The sequence below is a fragment of the Desmodus rotundus genome, chromosome 1 (assembly GCF_022682495.2).
Source record: "Desmodus rotundus isolate HL8 chromosome 1, HLdesRot8A.1, whole genome shotgun sequence".
Taxonomy (NCBI): domain Eukaryota; kingdom Metazoa; phylum Chordata; class Mammalia; order Chiroptera; family Phyllostomidae; genus Desmodus; species Desmodus rotundus.
The window spans coordinates 44182887-44208163 of NC_071387.1; the positions used below are offsets into that span (position 1 = coordinate 44182887).

A 25277-nucleotide genomic window follows, 5' to 3' on the forward strand; every position below is an offset into this window, starting at 1 on the left:
GACATTAAGTAATTGGCCCAAGTTCATACAGCTTCTAAGTGTCAGAGTGAGAATTTCAACACAAGTTCTTTTGGATCCAAGCTTTATGCTTTTTTTCTCTCTATATTACTCCGTCTCAAGTTGTGGTCTCCTATCAGCACGGGAACTTACTGGAGATGCACGTTTTCCCTCCCCCAGACCTATTGCTTCGGGGACTGCGGGGGGCGGGACCAGGCTTATGCGGTGTAACCGCCCTGAGTGGTTCCGATGCACACCCGTATTTGAGAACCCTGCTTCCCGCCCCGGTTCTCCATCAGGACGGCGGTTAGAAAAGTCACACGCGTGCTTGTGAGCCGGCCGCATGAGCCCTGCGAGTCCGGGGCTTCCTTTTCACTCGAGTGTGCAGCCAGTGTCAACCGCCAGTGCTCTTCCCCACGGTCCCTCTGTCACTGTGACAGTGTTTGCAGATTCCTGTCGCCGTTTCCACCGAGTGTCTTTCTCTCCAGGTCATAACTATCGATGCCTGCTTTCAAAGTGACCAGTCGAACTCAGAGCCAGGAGAAAGTACCATCTCCGAAGAAGGCGGGAGCGACAAGAACTGGCTGACAGTGTCCAAATTCAGTCAGTTAAGTATGTGCCAGTGTGCGCGCTGGGATCCCAAGGCCTCTGGCAGAGTCTCCTCAAGCTCTGGGCTTTAGATCACAGGGGTCCCTGAGGTTGTTTCAGGGGGAGATGAGGGAATGAGAGGGTGGCAACGCCCTTTAGGAAAATAGCTTTTTTCTTTTTTAAAGTTTTATGAAAGGGACAAAGTTTCCATATGATTGGTGAAATAGTTGTCAGAATCTAGAAAAGAAAAATTAAGACTTAGATAACGTTTTTTATTCAGAGCTGTTGAACCTGGCTCAGTGTTCATTAAGTCTGACTTATGGGGGGGTCTACTTTTACAGTCTTAGGTTCATGTGACATTCATATGGACACTTACAAAGAGCTCAGTGGACTGAGTTGTAGCTGGTTATTTACTACTGCTCACAAGTAATGTTTATTCTGTGGGCAAGTATCCCTTAAGCTTAATAGTAATGGTATGTGTCGAATATAGAAGATGGGCCGACTAGCGAGGAACGAAGGCTCTGATCTAGGCATCGGGAGTGAAATTAGCCTGGCCTGGTAAAATGAGGGTGGACTGTGGAAAGAATGGAGAGCGGTAATCACAACTTTGAACCTTTTGCACTGGGTAACAAGAGGATTTACTAATTTTTAAGTAGAAGAGACCATGTGATTAAGCACTCAGGAAGATTTAAAATTATTTGAAACATCACACTGAAGGTCCAAGTGGACAGTGTATGAAAACGTGCTGTTCTGCTCCTTTGAAGCTTCTGTAGGCTCGCTCCTGTGGTCGGTGGTCTTCACCAAGGGGCAGCGGCCAGGGATGCCGCTGGACGTCCTGCAGTGCTTGGGCAGCCCCACCCCCAGCGAGGAGTCATCCAGCCAAATATGTCAATGTCAAGCTTGAGAAACCCCAATTTATATTTTAAAAAGTGCTCGATTGTCTGTTAAACCACTGACGGTCAAGTGGGCTGTTACGTGGAAAGAGACATTCAAAATTAAATTATTCAGGACAACCTCAATTTACAGATATGGCTTGAGAGCTTAATTGTCTTGCCTTAAATCACACAGTTTGCCAGAGCCCATAAATTTGAATAAATTAAATCCCACACCTAAAGACATGATTCTGGGACCAATTATAAATGTATTCATTTTATTAATTTATATTATGTGGATAGTATATATTTTAATAAGTTATCTCCTATTTAGGTAATTATATATGATTCTTACTTAAATTGAGTTCTTTTTAAATTGAGATGTAATTAACATGTAACATTGTATTACTTTTAGGTATATAACATAATGATTTGATATATATAGTAAAATAATTACCACAACAAGGTTAGTTAACATCCATCACCCCACAGATACAACTTATTTTTTCTTGTGAGGAGGACTTTTAAGATTTACTCTCGTAGCAACTTTCCAACGTCCAGCACGGTATTGGTAACTGCGGTCACCATGCCGTCCATTGCGTCTCCAGGACTTTCTTACCTTATAGTGTGTGTAGCTTGACCGCCTCCGCCCCTCTCACCCCCTCTCCTCCCCCTCAAATTATTTAAGTTCCTGCCTATGAATTTCAAACAGAGAAGGATAGGGGCGGCAGGAGGGGCCTGGGAAAGAGTCTCGTTAGTCCTATGGCCGGAGGAGAGAGAGGACCTAGGGAAACGGGCCAGCTGCCTGGCTAATCCGAGGAGGCGAGGAGGCCCAGTGTCTTCCTGGAAGCATATCGTGAGTTGAGAATCCTATTATTTTTTTTTAAATTCTGCCCAAGTTGAGTTAATTGAAAAATAATTTAAAAATAAATAGAATTTTGAGGGTGGAGAGATGCCGCCAGGTAACCCTCTTTCAGTCAAAGTTCTGAGGAAATTAACAATGAAGAGGAAAAGTATATTTTTAGCTTTTCTAATAGGTGTTTTATTTTAATTATAATACTCTGTTATTATTGCAACCATATTACCATAATTTTATAATATTACAGCAAATAACAGATATGAAATTTTGTGATTTTCTAATAGGTTTTTCATACTTCCGGTATGCGTTTTTTCCCAGCACAAAATCATTAGGGAAACAACTGTTATCTCCTGTGTTCAGTCAGGGACTCTTAATAAGTCTTATTGTCAGAAATAATCCAACCGCTACATGCCAGTGACTCTGTAGATACCAAGTATTAAAAAAATAACAATAATGATTCTCATCATCCTTTTAAAGAAAAGTCTAAAACTTAAATCCATTTTCTGGCATCTTTCTCTTTTGCTTCTGTTCTTTTGTCTTTAAATTTTTTTTATTATTATTATGTATTTATTTATTTCACATAGCCCACTAAGATGCTTGACCGAGTTGTTGAGGGGGGATTCCCAACAATTCGGAACTACAATTTCACATGTTTTAGATCAAGCATGGGCAGAAGAGTGCAGGGGAAGGTGAGTGTAAAAGGCATGCAGAAGGTGATGTTTGTGGGAGGACAGGTATGCATAATTTAATTCTTGACTTTGATAGAGAAGTATAAATGTCATAAATGTCAAGGTAACTATTGAAGAATAGAAATAGGATATGTAGCTTTCAACTATTTGAGAAAAATAAGGAAAAAGGAATCCAGGTGAAACTTGCTCAAAAGAGAAAAAAAAACCTATTTTCAAATTTAGGCAAATACACTATATTCAGATCTTTCTATGTGGGAACTGGATTTGAATGCAACACATTTTCATGCATTCTCCAATTTTTTTCTTCTTAAGGTCTGGAACCTAATGTATATCAGAAAATGAAAACTAAAGAAATGGAACGGCATGCTGTACAAGCTGGTGATTATCCAAAGCAGTCTCATGAGGTAAAAACCTTTTATCTGATACTTTGTAAAATAAACATTCAGGCACACCACAAAAGTCCATGACTGTCCATGTTAGCTTTATGGGTCTTAATTGGCTTCTACGTATTCCATTTAAATCTTGCTTTAATATTTGCTCAGTTTTTTTCTCCCATCCCCACACTTGATGCTCTCCTGGTTCTTTATGCAGTTTGTCTAGTTACCCAATAATTTATCCTGCACATTTTTTAGCATGAAAGAGAAAGAACTCACGAATTTTTGACACTGTTTTCAAATATATGAAAGCTGCCACTTGGAAGTAAAATAAGGTATTTTCAATACGCCTTTAAGCAGTACAGCTAGAATCAACATATAGAAGCAACTGGGAGACAGATTTCAGCCCAATCTGAGGAGGAATTTTTAGCAAGTGGAGCTTTCCAGGGATGGAGTGGTTTATTTGTGAAAGTACTAAGTTCCTCCCTGAGTGTGGTTAGTCAAACAGGCCGAGCAGACCTCTCTGCAGATGTGTTGGAGGGGATGCGGGCATTGCAGGGTAAAGGACCCTCAGTGTTTAGTGTTTCTCCAACACGGAGACTCTCCTATTTTGCAGTCTCTCTCTCGTACCATCTACAAAAATGTGCCAGCTTTACTTCTCAGGTTGAAGTTTGATCTAGCTAGACTAACTCAAGAAATCTAATTTGGTTTTGTTTGAACATTATGTCTATGCACATGGGAACTATATACACATCACCTGAATGAATGTAGCCTAATGACCCCAGATGTTCTCATAGCAATGTAACCTGTGAAAGGTTTTGATAGTAAAATGTAAGATTACCTGAAGGTCATTGGAGACAAGGACCTGTCTGCCCTGTCAGATCCTGGCTCGGCCACTGCGTAGGTTGCAAAGCTATGTACATCGATTAACCTGTGGGTTCCAGTGGCTCTCTCTCTAAAATGGGGCTAATGCATTCTTATGAGATTATGGCTAGTGGGTAACAAAAATAACACCAGTGAACATGCCTAGAGTAATGCCTGGAGTGTACTAAGTTTCAAGAAATAATAGTTGAAGCTAAATAGGAAATAGAATGAGATAATTTAGGGTAAGGTTATTCTGAATAATCAGCTGAAACAGTACCCTAGCGATGATAGGACATCAGATGTAATGACTGATGTTTCTCGTCAACGCTGACCTTCATCTCTTCTCTCGTGTGATCAACTGATTTTATCTGTTCACTCTCATTTCCGTAAAAACCTTCATCTATTACATTTTCTCTTTGCTGACACCATAAAAGTAATTTTATTCTGCTAAAGTCTGTCAACAACAGATTGAGTTACCCAGATTTTGTGCTAACATTATGCATCTTTGTAGCCGAGGCTTAGTATGTTTAGTAGAAAAGAGATAGTGAGCTACAGGAAGGGGAGCCAAAGGGCTGTCCTTCCCAAGGAGTGTGTTTTGCAAGCATGTTACTGGGAGCTTGGGGTGGGGGAGAGTGGGGTGAACATGTCTTGACCTTTCCCTTCTGCTCAGGATCTGAGTAGAAACTCTTGGTGGAATTCCTGGAGCAGCGACCCTGATAGGAACGCCCCGTGAGTATTTCTAAATGTCTGTCTTCAGCGTCTTTGGCTTCTTGTTTGTTTCACCTGACTGGGAACACAGGTTTAATTTGATCAGAAAAAGAAAAAATAGTGTTTGTCCAGTGATAATATTTTTTTTTGTTAGCAAAAAGTGAAAATCATTTATTCTCCAAGTTTTCCTGTTATTGGCTATAAGATCTCATCTCAGTGCCTTTTAAGAATATAGTGAAGCAGTACTACTATAGCAAATAAACCATTTGTCTTTTTATGTCAGAGCACACATAAAATAATGAATATCATCTTTTTTGACAAGATTGAGAAATATGCATTAAAGAATAGAAATGAAGCTGTCTTAAAGAAAAAGACTGAGACTAAACACCTGACTTTTTTCTTTAGTTTTAAGAATAATTATTGTTTAATTTTTTTATTTTGGTTTGTGGTGTTGATTTTTAAAATTTTTTGTTTCTCAATATCATAAGTATTTGTCAATGCAGTAACTCTTTGAGAAGTATGGAGACAGAGAGAAAGAAAGATTGGGGGTGGGGGAGAGAGAGAGAGAGGAGATAGAGAACTCACATGGTTGTAGACTTGAGTAGCCTGCAATTTTATTTATTTAGAGAAATAACATTTTAAAACAAAATAAGCAAAGATCATTTTATCTTACTTGCAGTGTTTTCTGGACTTTTCCAGTTATATCATCAAATTCACTATCCATAGGAGCAGAATTCAAAACCATCTGCTCTCAAAGGGCCAGTGATACCGAGCAGGTGGAAGGTGACTTTCAGCTTGCAGTCTCCTCCGTTAGAGATGACCTTCTTTTCTGGAGCTCCTGTTAAGGTCTCTCTGTGCAAGCCTGCCTCTGGACTTAGAGCACACGTGACTTTCTTCTCCCCAAGTTTCTGTAGTTTGTGCTCACGCAGAGCGGTGGGTTATTGCAGCATGAAATTAAACAATAATTGTAATTGTACTTTCCTCCCCAAGGACCTTAAATACGGGAGATATTCTGTGAATGCATTTAGTCAGACTTGCCAGTGGCCACTTGTGCACTTGAGCAGGGCAAGTAACAATTTAAAGAGCGCTAATTTCAGCCTGTGAACATTTAGGGGCCATGTGCGCTAATGAAACTGATTTGTAAGCTTGTCTGGAGACATTCACAGACTCATTTGTAGGCATCTGCTTTGCACAGTTCAGGAACCCTTTGGTTCAATTGATCCAGAACAATACAAGCACAGTTAAATCTTATATATGTTGTGTGATCACATAGCTAATTAAAACCGAAAACCACGACTGCTTTTCAGTTCGCTTAGGGCATACCTAGTAAATGAATTACATGCATATCGGCTGCTCATTTTTCTATGAAAATAAGTATAAACTATTTCTCTGTTGGTAAAGATAGGGGTCAAAGGTAACCGATACTTTTATTTCAACAAAATGTATACACACATTCACACATCTATGTATAGACTCTGTAATGTCACGGTTTCACATACTTTTCCTTCCTTAATCACTGAAAAATGTAAAACATTATCTAAATGACTTTAATTTTTCAACAGGTTGAGAAGTTCAAGTGGAGTCAGCAGTAAGTCTTTATATTTAATCATTTTATTTTTTGTCTTATTAATAAGGTTTACTGTTCTCTGGAGATTTTTGTAGTTCTTGAAATTCTCTATGACTTTTGTCTATTATGCAAAGTAGAAAGTTCGGTAGAAAAGTAGAAAGTCGAATGTCTTTCTCCAGATAAATCAGGGCATCTGTGTCTGGTTTAAAATCTTCTGAATTATTCATGTTTTTGACTGTGGCTTTCCAGTTTTCCCTGTGAGTGGGAGTGTCCCCACTGAACTTATGTAGACTGTTCGGCCTCTCCTACTGTAACGTTTTTACGTATTGTTCATTAAGAGCCACTCATAGGATCGCGCGTGGATGCCTTTTCCAGTGGGTTTTCAGTAGGGCTCCGACCCAAATGGCTCAGTAGGGCTCCCTCGTGTGAGACAACGCCCCGGTAAAGCCGCTCTCAGTAGCGAATCTTAAACTTTGTCTCGCCCTAGGAGCTCTTTTCCACACTCTTCACGCTTTGATGCACGTCGGGTACCTCTCTTTCCTGTGGTCTTGTTTCACTCTACTTATGGGGTTTTCAGTTCCCTCTTTGCAGTCAGTTCCTCCTCCTCTACTTACAAACAAATTTAAGACATCTTTAATACAAAAGAAGAAAATAATCTTTTTTTCTCACGTTACCTAGCTTTTAAACTGCCCCTCTTGTACCTCACCTCCAAATTAATCGAAACAGTATTAACCTCTGCTCATCAGCCCTCGGCATCTGTCCCCACCGTCCTACTGAAACACCAACTCTAACCACCGGAGTCACATGGCCTCTCTTTAGTCTTCATCAAACTGGTGGCTTTTGAGGTTGACCATTTTATCCATTTTGTAAGTTTCCATGAGACTCTTCTTCCCTGGTCATTCTTCTGTTTCTCTGTTGGCTGACTCTTGGTCTCTCTAATAGCCTCCTCTTCCTTCACCCACGCTGGGCACCGTAGTCATTCCCAGGGCCTCCCACTCTAGCGCCCTAGCTGTCCACTTTGCCTGCTAGCTCTGTTTTCTCCACCCCGATCTTTAGAAGCTGCCTGGTTTGCTGCATACCCCACTGCTCCTGCCTGAAAACCTCCTAAATAAAAAGTGCATACTTTCTTCGCCCTTGCTATTGTGTTAGCGTTGCGGTTGCTTTCTCTCCCTTTAAATTTTCTCACATTCCTGAATCATCTTTCTGAATGATAACTCATCACTTATACAGGAACCTTCCTGTAGGTTTCCCTTAACCTACAGGGTAGGCTGCAAATTGCTTAGCCTTCCTCACTGGTCCCGAAAGCCTGGCCCCAGTCCACATGTCCGGGCTCATGTTCTTGAGCCCTTTCTTCCAATATCTATGCCTTGCAGAATATGGCTACCCACTGTTAACACTTGCAGGTGGTGTCTAGAAGGCACCTCAGACAAAACACTCCACCTTGCTTCTCCTTTATCTGAGGAACTGGCAACTCCATCCATCCAGTTGCCGAGGCCAAAGTCTTGCAATCATACTTATCTCCTGTTTTCTCAAGTGTTCATGTCTAACCCATCAGTAAGTCCTCCAAGATACATCAAGAATCCGATCTCTTTGCTGCCTCCACACACCACTCTTCATCCCTTGCCTGGATTACTGGATGGCCTCCAAACTATTGCCCTCTGTCTATTTCCAGAGACGGCCAGAAAAGTGCTTCTAAACTGCAAGCTAAGTCAAGTCACTCTTTTGTTCAAATGGTGTTTTATCTCGTTCTGTAAAAGCGAAGTCCAAAGAGTATACAAGGGCCTATTGTTCTGCTCCCTCCTCCACATCTCCAGCCTCATTTCCTCTCAGCACAGTCCACTCTGGCCACACTCTCCTCCTTAACCCAGCAATAAGGTCCTGCCTCAGGGTGTTTGCACTCGCTGTGACCTCTGCCGGAAATGCACTCCGTTTATCCCTGTGAGTCTCCCCCTCTCTTCCTTTAGGTTTATGCTCAAATTTTACCTTTTCAAAGAAAGCTTGCCTAGCTGCCCTATATAAAATAGCCACCTCCTTATCTCCTACACTTCCTAACCCTCTTAACTTGATATATATGTAATACACTGTACACCTTATATATTTAGTTCTTGTTTATTTTCTATTTCCCTTTACTGGAATGTAACCAGAGACTTTATCTGTCTTCATTATGGTTATTTCTCTTGAGCAGAGACCAGTATCTGGTACATAGTAGGTATTCCATAAATATGTACCGAATCGGTGCAAACAAGATCTCCTAGCTCCTTAAGTGGTAAAGTCAGGATCGAGACTCACTCTGTCCGAGTTAGATGCCCATACTCTTTAAAGGACTTCACATTATTTGTCTATGAAGATTCCATAAGCTTCTGTGCCCACCTCTATTGTATAACTTAGCAGACTGTATCGTGGTTGTAGTTTACATGCCTTTGTCTCCCACTGTTTCACATTTGCTTTTCTCTAGGGTGGGAGACACCTCTTATTCACATCTGTCATGTCCAGCATTCCCTAGAGTGGGAGTGGGATACTTTTATTATTATTATTAAATAAACTCTGAAGGGAGGAGTCTTTTCTGCTGATCCTACTTTTTACCAAGCACCCCCAAAGGAAGGGATTTTTGTTCCTTTTCTTATCCAGCAGCAAGAAGCCAGAGAGATCTATGAAATTTGGCTCATTATACTGCTTACTCTACTAGGTATAAAGCAGTTATCACCATGAGACTGAAGTTCTCCACTTTAATTTTGATTTTATGAAATGGCAAAACTGTTGCAAAAGGTTTCTCTGGAGCCTTGTAATTGAGGACTTGAGCACATAATGGAGAGCCAGTTACACTTGCGGGGGGTGGTCCCAGCGCACAGCCCTCTGTAACCAAACAAACCCCTCGGTGCCATGTTCTCCACCACTCCTTTATTTCTGGTATATACCTCTGAATGTGTTTCCATCATTTTGTTGTCATTTTAGGTCAGTGAAGTGGTCTGCTAATAACTTGATATTAATAATGTCTTCATATGGGTACAGCATCTTGGTAGGGAGCTCAGAGAATTGTGCTTCTGGGATGTCATGAAGTGTGATGGGCAGCCAAGTGCCTTCTGCAACCCAGAGGTGTAATTGGTTCAGAGGAAATAGATCTTTGAGGCTAATATTACCTGTCTTTCTTCAATTCCCTATATAAATATGTTTGGAGATATTGCATTGATGATTGGAAGCTGTCAGGATACCATGCACAATAATGTGGTTAAAGAATATTAGGCAATCTTTTTCGAATACTGAGAAGCCATTCTGATTAACCTGTTCAATAATAACTGTGAAGGCAATATATTCAGAAGCATGTATTTATCTCCAGCCAAGTAATTAAAATGCCAATCTTCTCTATAATTTCAGAAATCTCAGCATCCTTAAAAAGCCCTCAAGAGCCTCACCATCATTACTCAGGTAGGATGCATGTACACATAGACGTGTCAACTGAGCCAAACATCTGTGCTTCTGCATTTGTAAGCAGGAACAGTGATGAGTTTATCGTATCGATATGGCTTCCAACTTAACAAGTTGTTGTTAGCTCTAATGAGAAGGACATTTAGATTTCTTAGCTTGCCATTGACGTGGGAGAACAAGATTTAAGAGAAGTTAGGTTTAAAAAGTGCTTTAGTGAACTCATATAGTGAAGGGGAGAGGTGACCTTGAGACTGGCAAATTCCTGACAAGCTCAAAGCCATCCTGAACACAAAGATCTCCAAATTTTGGATTAGGGAAGAGACTGCCTGAGACTAGGTCTTTCAGGGAGGGTTTTGTACCCTCCCTGGGCCCTCAGTGAATATAATACTGAACGAATGCCGACCCCCCAGAGTAAGTTCAACAAAGACACCTTCCAAGGGTGTCACGAAACAAGGTGTCAAGGGCCTTGACTCTCTTAAGCAGGGTAGCTTCACTGTGCTTCAGTTGTCTTTCTCTCAAAGTGGGATTCAGTGTACTCGCCCTTCCCAAGGAACAGTCTGCCAGGGGGCTGGTTGACAATTAAGAGGGAAACACTGAGATGCAAAGCAATGTTGACAACCAGTGGGACTCGTGCCATTGGATGGTCTTTTGGGTGTCGTTGCTTGCAGCATTGGATGAGAGAACACACGGGCAAGCTGTTTCCACAATCTTCAGCTCGGTATACGAGTTAAGAGTTAAATGGTGGGAAAATTGCCATTATTATGATTATATAAGGACTTATATTTGGGGTCCAGTATTAGACTGCCTTATCCTGAATTGTCCTCTGCAGTAAATAGTATTGTAGTGGACTCCAGACTCCGTGTTCCAGGCTCTCACACCTGGGTCTTTTAGCTCAGCTGTAATCCATTACTTTGACTCTAGCTGTCAATTTAAGAAAGTCTCTGGTGAGGAATACCATAACTTGTATTGATTCTGATCTCTGAGGACACGGCTCTTAACAGGAAAATGCAGATCACTTGCTTCTAATTAGAACTGGTCTTCAGCTGTCTCTGGGAAAAGAAGGTGAACTATGCAAAGTCAACAGTAGATGTCCCCACAGTCCACCGTGCCTTAGCTTTCCTCTGGAAAAGAAAACCAGGGCACGGAGACCACAGATGAAAATGCCATTGAAAAGACAGTTCCGTATGTGTACGAACGAGTATGTGATTTGTTATTCAGGAGGCTGGAAGCAATAGCCCAACCTCAGACCATGTTGTGTAATCTCATATAATCTGTTCCTACAATGGGGATATCCGATTTAAGGCATAGTTGAAGTACTGCGTTATAGATAATATTTTTTGATAAAGGTAAAAAGTAGGTGTCTTTGAAATGAAATATTTTAGTATTATATGTGTATATTGATGCGGGCAGGGTTGCTGTGGATGCAACCCACAGATGCATACTTAAAATAGTAAATCTGTTTTTGTTTGCAGCCATTGAAAGGAACAATTTAATGAGGCTTTCTCAGACCATACCATTTACACCAGTCCAGCTGTTTGGTGAGTGCCGTGTCTACCTTCAGGAGGCTGTGCCCAGGGCGGAGGCATAATGTATCAGTAAATCAAAGGGGAAACCACTTTGCATCACTGTAGTTGAAAATTTTGTTTCACGATGGGTGCAGTTTAGTGAGATTAATTTCTTAAAACAGAAACTCTTGTCAGCTGCCCAGCTAGTTTTTAGGGTCAAAATCTAATCCTATGGGGATGGGACCAGTAATGAGCAACAGTTGGGAAAAAAGCAACAACGTTGCACCTGGCATTCGCTGATTTAAGGCTGGGAGTGAGTAGGAAAGAAAAGAACCAACCAACCAACACAACAAAAAGCAATAAGTGTCATAACAGCAAAAGCTAACAGGCATCTGAAGAGAAATGCTTTGTATATTGTTTTTTATTTGTTTTATTTGGTGGAGACTAATTGCTCTTAGCTTAGAGAGCAAATGTTATTTTTAAAGGCTGGAGTAGTAAAGAAAAACAAGCTCGCGTTAGCCAGGGCTACCAGAGTCCCTCTGTCCGGCTGATCGACAGTACTACCAGGATCCCCACACTGTCCTAGATCTTGATTATCCTCACACTCATCACATGGGACAGATCAGGGGGCTTCCGATTGGTGAGCCAGATGCCTTCTCCTTCCACTTGGCTCCATGGCTGGTTTTGCAACTCGGTAACTCTGTTGTAAATCCTGTAGGTATTTAGAACTCCAAAGAGATATTCAGTGGCATTTATCTTGGCACCGAGAATAAATACTTGGAAATATGTTACTAAGCATTTACTAGACATGTTTTTTAGTAAGTAGTTCAGTGCAAGAGTGAGCAAATAGATTCCTTTCTTAGTAAACTAGTACAGCCATTTGAAGCAGAGCCGAAAGGAGAAAATGAAACAGTCGAGGCAGCAGTTGTGGGTAGAATGTTACTTCTGTTATGAAGCATTAAACACTGCAATTAGGTGGGATCTAGACTGCGTAAGAACTGTTTGCTGTTCAACAGCCTCAAAGTGGAAACTGTATAGCAGGTAAAGAGCATTTTGTGTCTAAAATATTTAAAGTGGGATTGAGTTTGTATCTGAGGTTTTAGTTTGCATAGTTAATCTTTACAACCCCAAAAGGTTTGTGTTACTTTCACTTTCATTTTACTAATAAAGATTTAAATAACTTGTTTTAAAGCACCAAGAAAAGAGGGGGAGTCCTTGGGATATGACCTTGATTCTGTCTAACTCAACTGGATTAAACATGCATCCTCAACGGGGGTGATATCGCTCCCTTGGGGAGCAAAGGCATCCTTTTCTTTTTATGCATACAGCATGTATACACACACAGCTCATAAATGGATATACTGTATTTCTTTGGCATAAAAATGTCATGGCAGGGGCAATTAGAAAAAAATGTCCAATAATGCTCATAAGTGGGATCAGAATGAAAAACATGGGGTTAAACTCTCTCTTTAGAAGTATTTATCTTTAACTACTTTGGCTTTGTTTCCATATCCTTACTACTTTGATTTTGTTTTTGTCCAGCTGTAGCCTACGATAAGAAAACCTTAATTCTTGATGCTTGGTCCCTTCTCTCCCTCTCCCTCTTTACTAGACAATATAAATAACATAAAACCACGGCTGGATCCGTGTCTCTACTTTCTTCTAGTTCCTGTGTAGGTGCAGTTCGAATTCTCCTCTGAGCGCTTGGGAAACTGGGCTGATTTTGACTTGCTGTTTAGGATGTCCTTCCTGTCTCAGACGTGGGGTCTCACTGAACCCCTCGCCTGTGCTTCTCCTTGCAGCAGGAGAAGAAGTAGCTGTGTACAGGCTGGAGGAGAGTTCCCCTTTGAACCTCGATAAAAGCATGTCTTCTTGGTCCCAGCGCGGGAGAGCTGCAATAATCCAGGTGCTGTCCCGGGAAGAGATGGATGGCGGCCTCCGCAAGGCCATGAGAGTCATCAGCACCTGGTCTGAGGACGGCGTTCTCAAGCCGGGGCAGGTTTTCATCGTGAAGTCCTTTCTTCCTGAGGTTGTTCAGACATGGCACAAAATCTTCCAGGAGAGTACTGTGCTTCAGCTTTGCCTCAGGGTAAGTCAGCCACCCAGAGCCCAGATGGGCTGGTCAGAAAAGATCTGGCTACACCTTGATCGAAGGCTATACCTATTCTTTTTTTTGGAAGTGGTGGTATTTTGTTATTTTGGTTTTGTAGAGCTTTTGCTTTTGGAGTGGGGAGTGGTGGGAGTTGAATAAGACTATACTTGAGAGGCCTTGAGTAATTCTGTGCTCATTCATTGGTAGGCATGTTTTGTTTTTTTTTTCAATGCTCCTTATTTTATAGGAAATTCAACAACAAAGAGCTGCTCAAAAACTAATCTACACCTTCAACCAAGTGAAACCACAAACCATACCCTATGCACCAAGGTGAGGAAATATTGGTGCCCTGGCCCTTCATTTTAGGTAGAAATTTCTATCAATTCTTCTCAGCCCTCTTAGTCATGAGAAATATGAGGCCCATGGGGTAGTCCCCAAGACTTTACTTTGGGTTCTTCTTTCCATGGTTCTGGAGACAGGTAAAAAGAGAATTAGGTATCCCGGGGATGCATAAATCGCTGAACTAACATGAGTGGGAAAGAGATGTTCCTGCAGGGGCCGTGCCTGACCTCTCCGTGTGCAAAAGGCAGATCCTGGGTGTAGTCACCAATGTCCAGGGACATTACAGCGGAAAAACATTTCTATTTTAAGCATAGTTTCTTCCTGTAATATCTTATAGAAATCAGGAACTTTTAAAGAATGAACTCTTTTTTTTTTTATCCTCATTTGACGATAAGCTTATTGATTTTAGAGAAATAGGAAGGGGGAGAGAGAAACACTGATGTAAGAGAGAAACATCAGTTGCCTCCCAAACATGCCCTGACCAGGGATCGAATCCGCAGCCTTTTGGTGTACAGGACGATGTGCCAAGTATCTGAGCCGCCCGGCCAGGGCGAGAATGAACTCTTATTATGTTCACTTGGGTGTCTGCATACGCTTGCATTCATTTAGCGAGACAGATCGCAACTGAGTGCTCAGAACTTATACTAAAGTTTTATTGTTTCACTTATAAGGGATGTTATAGCTCATGGCAAGAAACACTGAGTTTGGTACTCATAAGGGGGTTGGAAAGTTTCCTCAAGGAGAAGGGAGGTGGGTAAGCGTGTGAACGAACCCCCCCCCCCCCCCCCCCCCCCCCCCCCGCCAATCTTTGCATTTCACGGAAAGGCAAGGGCATGTGCCTTGAGGCTGCATCAGACCAGAGTTAGATGTTCTCCCCTGCTGCTGTGTGGTCACGTAAGGCCCACCTTTGCTGCCTTGTGAGGACTCACGGCCTCTTTTTCTTCCTCATAGGTTCCTGGAAGTTTTCTTAATCTACTGCCATTCCGCCAACCAATGGTTCACCATCGAGAAGTACATGACGGGGGCGTTCCGGAAGTACAACAACAACAACGGCGACGAAATCGCCCCCAGCAACACCTTGGAGGAGCTGATGTTGGCTTTCTCTCACTGGACCTATGAGTATACTCGGGGAGAGCTGCTGGTTTTAGATCTGCAAGGTGATTGCTAGCCTAGGACTTGAGACCCTAAGCAGGAGGCAAAGTTCAGGAAAACACTGACCGGAGACTGCTCTCCACATCATGGTCACCTGCGCTTGACCTTGGCTCTTTCTTTCCTCAGAGCCATGGTAGAGGGCTTCCAGTGGGGACGTGCAATGGCACTCCTTTTTTTTTTAATTTGAAAACTAAAAAAAGATATTTGTTTTCTGAATTTATTTATTGTTTGTGAAACTGTCCTACGTAGGAATAGCCAGACAGGTATCCCAGGAGACCGTGGGAGAACCAGGACGGGGAATGTATGGAGTTGTTCTAGGTAGTGTTGAAGGGAGGTGGGGCCGTTCGCTTCCGAACTGTACAGAGTAATGATCGTGAGCGCCCGCCCTGCTGTTTCCCAGGGAGGTCAAGGGGAACATACAGGCAGATGATTAGTTGCCTAAAATTTAAAGACATCTAAAACTGATCTAAACAGAGATTGACTTTTACACTAAATTTTCCAGGTTTTGGCTTCACCTTGCACTTATGTTCAAAATAACACTTAGGTGTGCATATATACACACAGGGAAGCTTAATTTCTCAGCACTTTTCATGATTTTGAGTTCACTGCTCCAGCAGTTTATAGTTCAGCTGGCTGCTTCGCCGTGTGCCTTTCTGTGACAGTTCATAAAAGTACAGACGCAGTCGGAGAAGACGCGGTGCGCTCTTATTTAATGGAAGCCTTTGATCAGTGCATCTCCCCACTATCAACGCCTCACACGTGATTTATAATCCTGTGGCGCGAAGCAGGGTATCTCTTGCAGGCTTTCCTTGCAGGGACAGAACGAAATATGTATTAAGGTCAAAGTTTAGTCCCTGGGCTCACTGACTGGGGCTTTGGTTTTAAATAAGGGATTTAGCTCAGGAACTTTCATAGAAGTTATCTCATTTAATCCCAGAAACAGCACCTCAAGGTAGGTATTATGGGGAATTTAGGCCCAGAAAGTTTAAATAACTTGCTCAAGGTTGCACAGCTACTTAATGGGGGAGCCAGGGTGCAGGCTTAAGCTGGTTTGACCATCTAGTCCTTCCTTTTCACTGTGCTATTTCTGATTGCTTCATGAGCTTCATTCCCACAGGACATAACCATGCTATGGTTCATTTAAGCAGATTGAGCCTTTTTCTTGTTTTCTCTGACTTTCCTACCTGTGCAGTCCTGGGATTATGTGCTCAAAGCCAGGCTCGGAAGACCAGGGACAGTTGAGATAGGCAATCTGGGGCGTTGTGAGAATGTCCAGTAAGACTGCAAAGCCGCTTTGATTAAAATTTGTGCCGCGTGCTCGAGGATGTGTACATACGTTTTAAACTACAGCTAAGTCCTTCTGTCCTTTCAGATCTGTGCTGTTCACAGGTTATATATTTAACCCTCAAACACAATATTGCAGGAAGCAATATAAACAGAGTTAAAACAGTCAAGATGATTCCTGTTTTAAACCAGCAAGTACACGATCCATGTGAACCCAGCACGCTGATGCCCAAGGCATCTGCTTTTGTAGCTCATGTTGGGGAGAGGCTGATTGTTTTCATCTGTCCTTGAGTGTCTGTGCTTTGAGTTTTGGGTGGGGTTGTTTAAAAAGCAAAAAGCAGAATCAAAAAAAAAACAAAGAAAAACTTTAAGGAATTAATGATGACTCTTCAGTGTGTGTTGTATTCCACTTGAATAGGTTTTTGTGTAATGATGTTTATGTTTGGGGGATTCTTATGCCTCTTAGTAATCCAACGTGACATTAAACAGAACAAATGCTGCATTGGTAGTCTGAGGGGAAAAAGGGAATTAACTTTATTCTTTTACTGAGCAATTATGTGAATTGCAGAAATAAGGCCCTCCCAATAAACTATGTCAAAACACTGACCTTCAAAGAAGGGAAGAGCGGACCTCATAGATTGAGTGTGAAGAAATTGAGATACTATTGGAGAGTTTTGGCCAATTGGTTAGGCCTGGACTTACTGAAGAACACAAATCCTATAACAGAAATTATAAGCAGTTATATTACTAGTACTGCTAGCTAACTCTTATTTTGTTGTAGACACTTGGCTAAAGGCTTACACATTATCATATTTAATCCAAACCAGGTTGGAAAGGAAAATTGGGAAGCACATAATGTTTTCTTAAAATATCTTAATGATTTTGGGTTCAGTTTTGTTGATTAGTTTGTCTAGTCTTTGGAGAGATGGTGTGTATCATCTGCCTGGTGGGGGATGGAAGCTGGGAGGACCGAGAGCAGCCGTTTGGAGGAAGAGATCTGGAGCTGTCGCAGTGCTAACATCTGACTCGTGGCTTTCCCACGAATTAGCTTCGCGACCAGAGGGTGACTGCTCTGGTCCCTCGTCCTTCATGGGTGATTGAGGAAAATAATATGCACTTGATTCATAGGGTTGTTAAGGGGTTGAAATGAGTCAAGTTTCTGACACATAGTAAGCCCTCAGTAAATGTCATTGTTGTTAGCATTAAGCTCTGTGTGGCTCTTTAAAAGGGAAGTTGATCTTCAGTTGCGAGCAGTCTGTTCTCAGCTGTGGTCCCGGTGGAGCTGCAGAGACCTGGGCTTCAGTCTCTGTAGAGAGAAGCCCTGACCAGCTCGCGTGGCTTCCCATTGCTTTGAGGGAAAGCAGGAACGGGGAACACGCTGGCAGTTTAGTTTTTTGTTCTCCTCTCCACTTCCACCCAAGGGACTGCCAGTCATTAACCCAGGACTGCCACCCCAGGCCGGGAAACTGCATTCTAAGGAAAGGCTTGATCAGTTTCCAGTCCTATAATTATACTATAGTTTTCTATTCTCTTCCCATTAAACATCCTACTTGTGAGGGCCTGAATCATTGTCATTATGCTTGAAATCCAACTTTTATTTCCCTGCGATGGGAGTTAAAAGCAATTGCATTTCAAATTACAGTGGTTCAGAATATGTTTTTTAAGCTCATATTTTTCAAAGAACTTTTGGACATATTAGATTTTTAAAAAATTCAACAAAGCAGTTTCCAGAATAAGTCACCATTAGCATCAACATCATCATCCTGAAATTCTGCTGCTGCAAAGAAGGTAATTTCTTTCCACAGATGCAGAGATTCACTGATGTATCCCAAGGTGGTTGGGATCAGAATGGGAGCTTCTGGGTTTCTCATAAGGGCTTGCTGCATAGTACCTGAAGAGATATTGTGATTTTTAAATGTGAAAATGTCTTATTTTCTCTCAGGTTTTCAAATACTTAGGAGGTGATGTGGGTAGGATGAGCACCGATGTTAAAAGTTGCCTTTCGGGCAATTCCTGGGTAGTGGGGAGAGGCAGGGCAGGTGGTGGAGCAGGGGTTAGCGTGATCGGTTCTCTGGGCTGCTCTCCGTTGCTCACACGTTGCAGAGCCCTTTCTGCCCTTTGAGGGCCCCCCAAAACGTGTTGAATAGTTAAGCTCTGAACTGTTCGATTTGGTTTAGGGATACAGTTTTGTGGACATCAAACCCTCATTTTTATAAGAGAATTTATTCATTAACAACACAGCACTTTAGGGAAATGAGATAATCAGGACATGACGGGGGTAAAAGAATTGAATTTTACTTTATGAGAGGTCTTTATAGAATAAACATAATAAAAACAGTAGTGGACATTTTTTAGCACCTTCTGGCTCAGACACTTTTCTAAGCAGTTTGTATACAATAGTTCATTTATTCCTCTCAGTAACCCTGTAAAATAAGGCTCATTATTATTCACACTTTCAGATGACAAAACTGAGATTCAGAGAGATTAACAACGGTGGCCAGGTCACACAAGTAGAGAGTGAGGGAGCTGTGAGTGGAATCCAGGTCCTTTGCCTTTCTGTCGTGTAACAAGCAATAAGATTTAAAGTAAACAGGAGCTGATGTGATTTTTGATAGACTATTTTTTCCTTATAAAGCTTCCTTTTTCCCAATCAATATGACTTCTGTAGGCATTGTGAGTATTCCCAGCTTAAATTTATAGTTTATTCAGCCCAAGGCGTTCATCAGCCCTGGAATTTTCAGGCTTAAAGTTAGGTCTGAGCTTTAACGTGTAAAGGATTTTGTAGCCTTTGATCTCTCTGCTGATGGTACTTGGGATATCAGTCTGTTTTCTTTCTGTTTATTTACTACATAGTTCAAAAAGCAGGGTCTCTCTAGGCTGTTCCTTCTTATATCTGTAATAAGAAAAGTATAAAGAACCTTATCCTGTGACTTTTTCTTTAAAAAGGATAAACGACCAGCAAAGCACATTTTACACATTTGCACTTAAGCCTCTGCTTCAGCCTAACTTTCTCTTTCCCTGATCACACTCAGTGCACAAAGAGATTCTGTGCAGGGGCTCTGAAGTGTCCCTGGGTGGCGTCCAGAGGGTCTGTGGACTCTGATGAAAAACAAGTCACACCTTCATTTTCACTGACCTATAGCTGAAACTCATCATGTCTCCTGCTTATAATGGAGACCGCGAACCACAGCGGTATTAGCAGAACCCGTGACTGTGAGCAGTTACAGATATCAACATGGCACATGTGTTGGCAGATATCTCAAAATACTGTGCCTATGCATTGTTGGATGGTGTGACAGTTATTAGACTTGTACTAGATTCTGTTACTTTAACATATTCATAAAGAAGCCAAATATTGCAATACAACAATTAAAAAATATTATAGTAATGGTACTTTAGTATCATTGGTTTCCTTTGTAATCCTGTGTATTTAAATTATGCATTTAAAACGGTATTCTGAGAAGGGGGTCCGCTAGCTTCATCAGATTAACAGGGAGGGTCATGGCACAAACAGGGTTGAAAACCCGTGCGTACGCGGGTGATTTTCCTAAGGAAGTCAGTTTTTTAGGGGAAAGTTCTATAAACTTTAAGGATTATGTTTTCTTGTGAAAGGTTTAGCATATGGTAAAATATATAAGCCATAGCAAAAGTCTTTTTTAAAAAATAGTGATTAGAAAACAAGTTTTTTTTTTTAGCCAAATACAAATACATAATATTAAGTGTTTTATGTTGTTTTAAAATAATTTTTCCACAAAGTTGGTCTCTTCCAAGCAAAGCGAACCAGTGCTGATTAGGGGATGATTCCAGAAATCGTTGGGCTGTGCCTTCACCGGTGCAGTCAGCCGGCCTCTGAATCGTTGCCCTTTTGGAGGTTGGTCTCCTGGCCACTTGCATTTTATAGCAGATTCACTTTGGGCGTTGATCCCGGTTTTGATAAATGTTAGCTTTAAATTATCCTGTTATGCACTAGTGTCATTTTTTACAAGGTAAATGTTACTGAAGAATAACATACCGTGTTCAGGAAGGTACGCACAGCATGGTACCTACATCCCAAAGGAGTTCAGCAACTGAACACACGTGTAGCCAGCACCCAAATCAATAATTAGGGGGTATTTGCGTCCCACTGCTTTTCCATTTTATATATATACATATTTATATATGTATAAATATATATATACACACACACAGCACTTGATGTGTGTCTTTGATGCAACAGCTGTTGTGCCTGCAGAGCCGCCCTGCCTCTTGCCCCTTGCTGAGCCGATGGACTCTGTGCAAGGAGACCATGCACCGCTGGGAGGGACGCAAGCCTCGGCTCTGCTTGAATCCTGTTAGCACGCTCTGGACTGTGTGGCCTCTCACAAATTGCTTAACCTTCCTGAATATCAACCTACTCGTTGGTAAAATGCAGATATGAGAAGGCTAATACTTTTTTATGATGGCTAAGAATTGGAGAAAATAAAGTTAGAATGTCTGGTACACATGAGCAGTAAATGAACGATGGACACCACTGTAAGCAACCGTGAACACACAACTAAAACACTCACTTGTGGCCTAGAAGTTTGCTACAGCACAAGAGCAGGTTGCGGGAGACCGCATCAACTAAAATTGTTGAACATGCCCCCATAACTGCTTTAGTGCAGTTAAGTCTCATGATGTTTAATTTCTTGCAGGGTAGATAATAGGTTTAAAGAACGAAAGTAAAATTTGATTATTATTTTCTTGAAATCTGAGAAAGTAAAATTTCCATTTGCAAAATGAATTTTCTTTCTTCTTTGGAGGTGTTGGAGAAAATTTGACAGATCCATCTGTTATAAAACCAGAAGACAAACAGTAAGTTAATTTATGATGTTATCTTGTAGAAAATTGCATTTAACACATTGTATGTGGTTTCTTAAAAATAATTTTTAAACATTTGTATTTCTTGCCTAGATCCTAGAGAGGTTTTGAGGCAGCTTTTATCTCTATATCTATATCTTTATCTATGTTTTATATATATATATATATATATATATATATATATATATCCAACTACAATATAATACAATAAAATCAGATTTAAAATACAATAAGATTTTAAAGAAAGCATAGATTAGGAAATGGGGGCAAAGTCAAAATATGGAAATAGCATAGGATTCAGTCTGGAGCTAAGTTAGTGCATGAGAATGGAAATTGTAAAGACCATGCAATAACCAGAACGTTGTTGAAAATTTGACTGAGTTTTCTATGACCCAAACAAAAGAGATATAGGGGTTAGTGCAGCCTCTATAGGCTTTGACATGCAAACAATTAGTGTCCCAGGAGAAGCACAGTTTCTTGTCTGCCCGAAGGAGTGGTTGCATCTTATCACGGGCAGTGTCTCCCATCACAGGCCTGTAAAATGAAGCTGAGGGCGAGACATGCGCTGCTCAGTGATGGCAAATCCGTGAGAGGCCGAAACAATGGGGCTTAAGCATGGAGCATCAGATTGTCTTTTAATTAAAGACTGAAGTTTAAATTATATGCAGGGTTGAGTCATCTGCCAGTCCTTTGAATTCCCATGGCATTTTGTCCCATAAACAGACTTTTGGGAAGCCTCAGCAATAAGGGCCTGAAGCTGTATTCCTCTGTGAAAGGTGGAGTAGAAAGAAAGAAATGATGGTGTTGATTAAGGACTGATCAGTATGGCAGGCGACAGTGGTTCTCAAACATGAACTTTCATCATCATCACCAGAAGAGCTTGTTAAAACACAGATTGCTGCCTCCGGCCTCCCCACCCCATTTTCTGATTCAGCGGGTTTGGGGTGGGGCCAAAAACTGTAACAAATTTCCAGAGGATGCTGATTCTGCTGCTGACCCGGAGACCACACTTGAGAACTGCTAGCTTATAACGTTTTTATTTCTTCGTTGTTCTAAGTGTCAGTACTCGGCTCTGGGTTGTAAAATATATTTATAAAATTATAGAAGTGGGAAATCCTTATGCAATAAAATCTGAAAATTTTACTTCCCCTCCCACAGGACTCACACGGTAAATATTTACTGTCCTTTTATGGAATGATCTGATCTAAATATGGTCCCATCTGTGGGCTTGTAGGCAGAGAGGCCCATCTGAAAGTCCCAGCTCTTTGTGTGCACTAGGTGAGAGCTGGGGAAGGTGAAGGTGAACCATACTGCCCTGTGCCTCCAATTCCTATGGCATTTGACCTTGCATTTCACGTTGTGACTATTAGGGTACAGACAAAGGCTTTGTTATTTTTCACTTGAGCAGAACTAAAAGTGTTTTTCGCTAAGAATATTATTTCTTCAGTAGCCCTGAGTGCCCAAGATTTTGTAGTAGGAAGCTGGTACTATAAGTACTTCCTTTATAATTTTGCAGTGAAAAAATTTGCATCTATCATGGAACAAGTTTATGTATACTCTATCATTTATTAAATTTTGACTTTTGCACATGCCATTTAATATGACCTGAATATATCCACCTTTTAGAATCTAAGATTATGTTATCCCACTTGACAGTGGAGTATTTAATTGCAATCTATAGGCCAGTGGGTCTCAATTTCTATTAAGGTCACCTAGGAAAATTTAAAAGAAAAAGCTGCTCAGCATTGGCATTAAATCAGAATCTCTGAGGCTAGGGCCCTGATGTCTATATTTTTAAAAATTGCTCATGTCAAAAAGGAAGAAGGACTCATGGACATGGACAACAGTGTGGTGATTGCGAGGCGGGGGTGGGGCGGGGAGGTGTAAGGAGGATAAATGGAAATAGAGAAAACATACAATAAAAAAAAACAAATGAGGATGCTCACGTGAGTCTAATGGACAGCCAGGGCTGGGCGCCTCTGTCCTGTGGCAGACTTTATTTTTTATGACTCGAGGACAGGAACTCTGGAAACTGAGAGGATGGCAGCACTGTAGCGTGCCTCGTTTTGTGGGGTCACCTAATTTTGGGTGCAGTTGGTTTTCATGGTAAGGGTAACTAGAAGTACTGTATTCTTGCAACGGTAGCAGATTACATCGAATTAGTTTGACGAGGCTCACATTTCAGATGCCTCCTGTGTGTTAATAAACCTTTGCTGCACAGCGCACGGGCCGTGGACCAGTAACAGCATCATCTGGGAGATTGTGAGACATGCAGAATCTCAAGGCCCTCCTTATACCTCCTGAATCTGAATCTGAATTTTCACAAGCTGCTAAGCTGATTTGCTGTATCTTAGAGTTTGAGAAGCACCAGGTTATGCAAGTGCTTTTACATGTTGTTTATTTTACCCTTTACAACAACTTTGGAGGTTACCGTCTTCAATCCCAGTCCACGAATGAGAAAACTGAAGCTGGTAAATTGCCTGCCAAGAGGAGGGGTCCATGAAAGGGCCTGGTCCTCTACCAAAAGGGAAGGTGTTTTTGTGGAGCAAATTCTGACATGGTCTCTAATGTCTGCTGTTTTTTTAAACTGTCCCCAACCTTTGCACATGAAGACAAAGCCGTCAGGCCTACCCCCACCAGATACCCTGTGGCCACCTCACTGGGTTCCTCAGATCAGGAGCCTCCGCGGAGGCCCCCACAGTTATTGGTAGTTTCGGATTGCGTCTTTTCACTTACCGCCTTGATGGCGTGGGGCATCTGATAAGTCTGAAATGATGACAGTGATGAGATATTCCTTAGTAAATCTGTGTATACGTGGCACTAATTAGCATTTCCTCACCTGTGGAACCAAGATGCTACCTGCTTTTCCTGGGCTGTGAACAATCTGGAAAAAAGTTGTTCATTTTTTTGTGTTAATCCTCACTCAAGGATATGTTCATTGATCCCAGAGTGAGGAAATGAGAGAGATGGAGGGAGGGGGAGAGAGAGAGACAGAGAGAGAGAGAAACATCAATTGGTTACCTCCTGTATGCCCACCTGGACTGGGGATGGAACCTGCAACCCCATGGAGTTTGCACAGGACGACACTCCAATCAATTGAGCCACCCGCCAGGACATATTTATGTATTTTTAACACGGCATTATCTGAGATTGCAGGGCTGTAACTGTGCTGTAGGGAATGAATGTCTCTACAACCCTCCTTCCCTCCCTCACCGCACAGGGAGCAAACCCCTGATAGATACATTTTATTCTAATTTTGATTCTTTTGTCTTAACTTCCACAAAGCTCACAGAAGGAAATGATTTAGCTTATAGTTTTTATCTGAGTATCAGTGTTACATCTCTAAGTGGGGGGTGCATGTTTTACGGGAGGAAAGAAAGAGCAGGTACAGAATGCACAAGAGTGACGTATTCCAACAGGGTCCTGCTGGAGAGACGATAAAGGAATTCTCCATTTTAATGACTGAAAAAAACACCATTATTTTTCACTTTACCAGCAACATCGAGTTCTGATACTAAATAGTGAGTGATTCTACTGTTTGTGCCACATTTGGTTTCACTTTATTTGAAGTTTTTTTTAAACCAGAAAGAGAAGAATTGTTAACAAGAGGCAGCTTATGCAGCCGGGTAAATACCACCAGAGCTGTGCTTTGTAAGGGCAATTGAGTGACCAGGAAAATTAATCCTGGGTGTCTGTTCACTTGGTCTTCCCAAGAGATTTCCTCCACCTACTCGCCTCAGAGCGAAGAGGCAATCTGAGATCAAACTGACATCAGCCCTCATTCTGAGCTTGGCACACCTTCAGAGCAGCTACTGTTATTCTGCCAAAAGGAAGTGGAAATTGAGATAAATGTTTCAATACTCGGATGGAAAAAAGTCCATTTTTACACCACGTCCCTTTTGAAAAACCACATTCCTTAGAAGCAAAGTTTATTGTTTCCTTTTGTGATAGTTTGCTTTTATTTTTTTCTTGAGATGTGGTATTTAAGAGCGGTAATTGAGTTCAGATTTTAAAATGTGCTTTTTCCACTCTGCATATCATTAAAGTAAAATATTAGCTTTCATGAAATTTCTTTGGAAGTAGTTCTGGTGTGCTGTGTTCCGTGGTGTGTAGAGTGTCAGC

The 25277-nt window shown here is 41.5% G+C and overlaps 1 protein-coding gene across 4 annotated transcripts in view; it reads left to right on the forward strand.

The window, feature by feature from the left end:
* Positions 1-25277, forward strand: part of TRPM6 (transient receptor potential cation channel subfamily M member 6) — a 149602-nt gene that overhangs the window by 119212 nt on the left and 5113 nt on the right. For 2 of the 4 annotated variants that reach the window (XM_045191439.2, XM_045191446.3), the window contains 10 exons: positions 486-609; positions 3318-3409; positions 4914-4972; positions 6514-6539; positions 9891-9941; positions 11414-11479; positions 13249-13535; positions 13786-13868; positions 14832-15037; positions 21098-21149. In XM_045191439.2, coding sequence (XP_045047374.2) covers positions 486-609; positions 3318-3409; positions 4914-4972; positions 6514-6539; positions 9891-9941; positions 11414-11479; positions 13249-13535; positions 13786-13868; positions 14832-15037; positions 21098-21149 — 1046 coding nt within the window. The remainder of the gene's footprint in view (positions 1-485; positions 610-3317; positions 3410-4913; positions 4973-6513; positions 6540-9890; positions 9942-11413; positions 11480-13248; positions 13536-13785; positions 13869-14831; positions 15038-21097; positions 21150-25277) is intronic. The other 2 variants (XM_045191442.2, XR_006654807.2) reach the window with 2 other exon arrangements.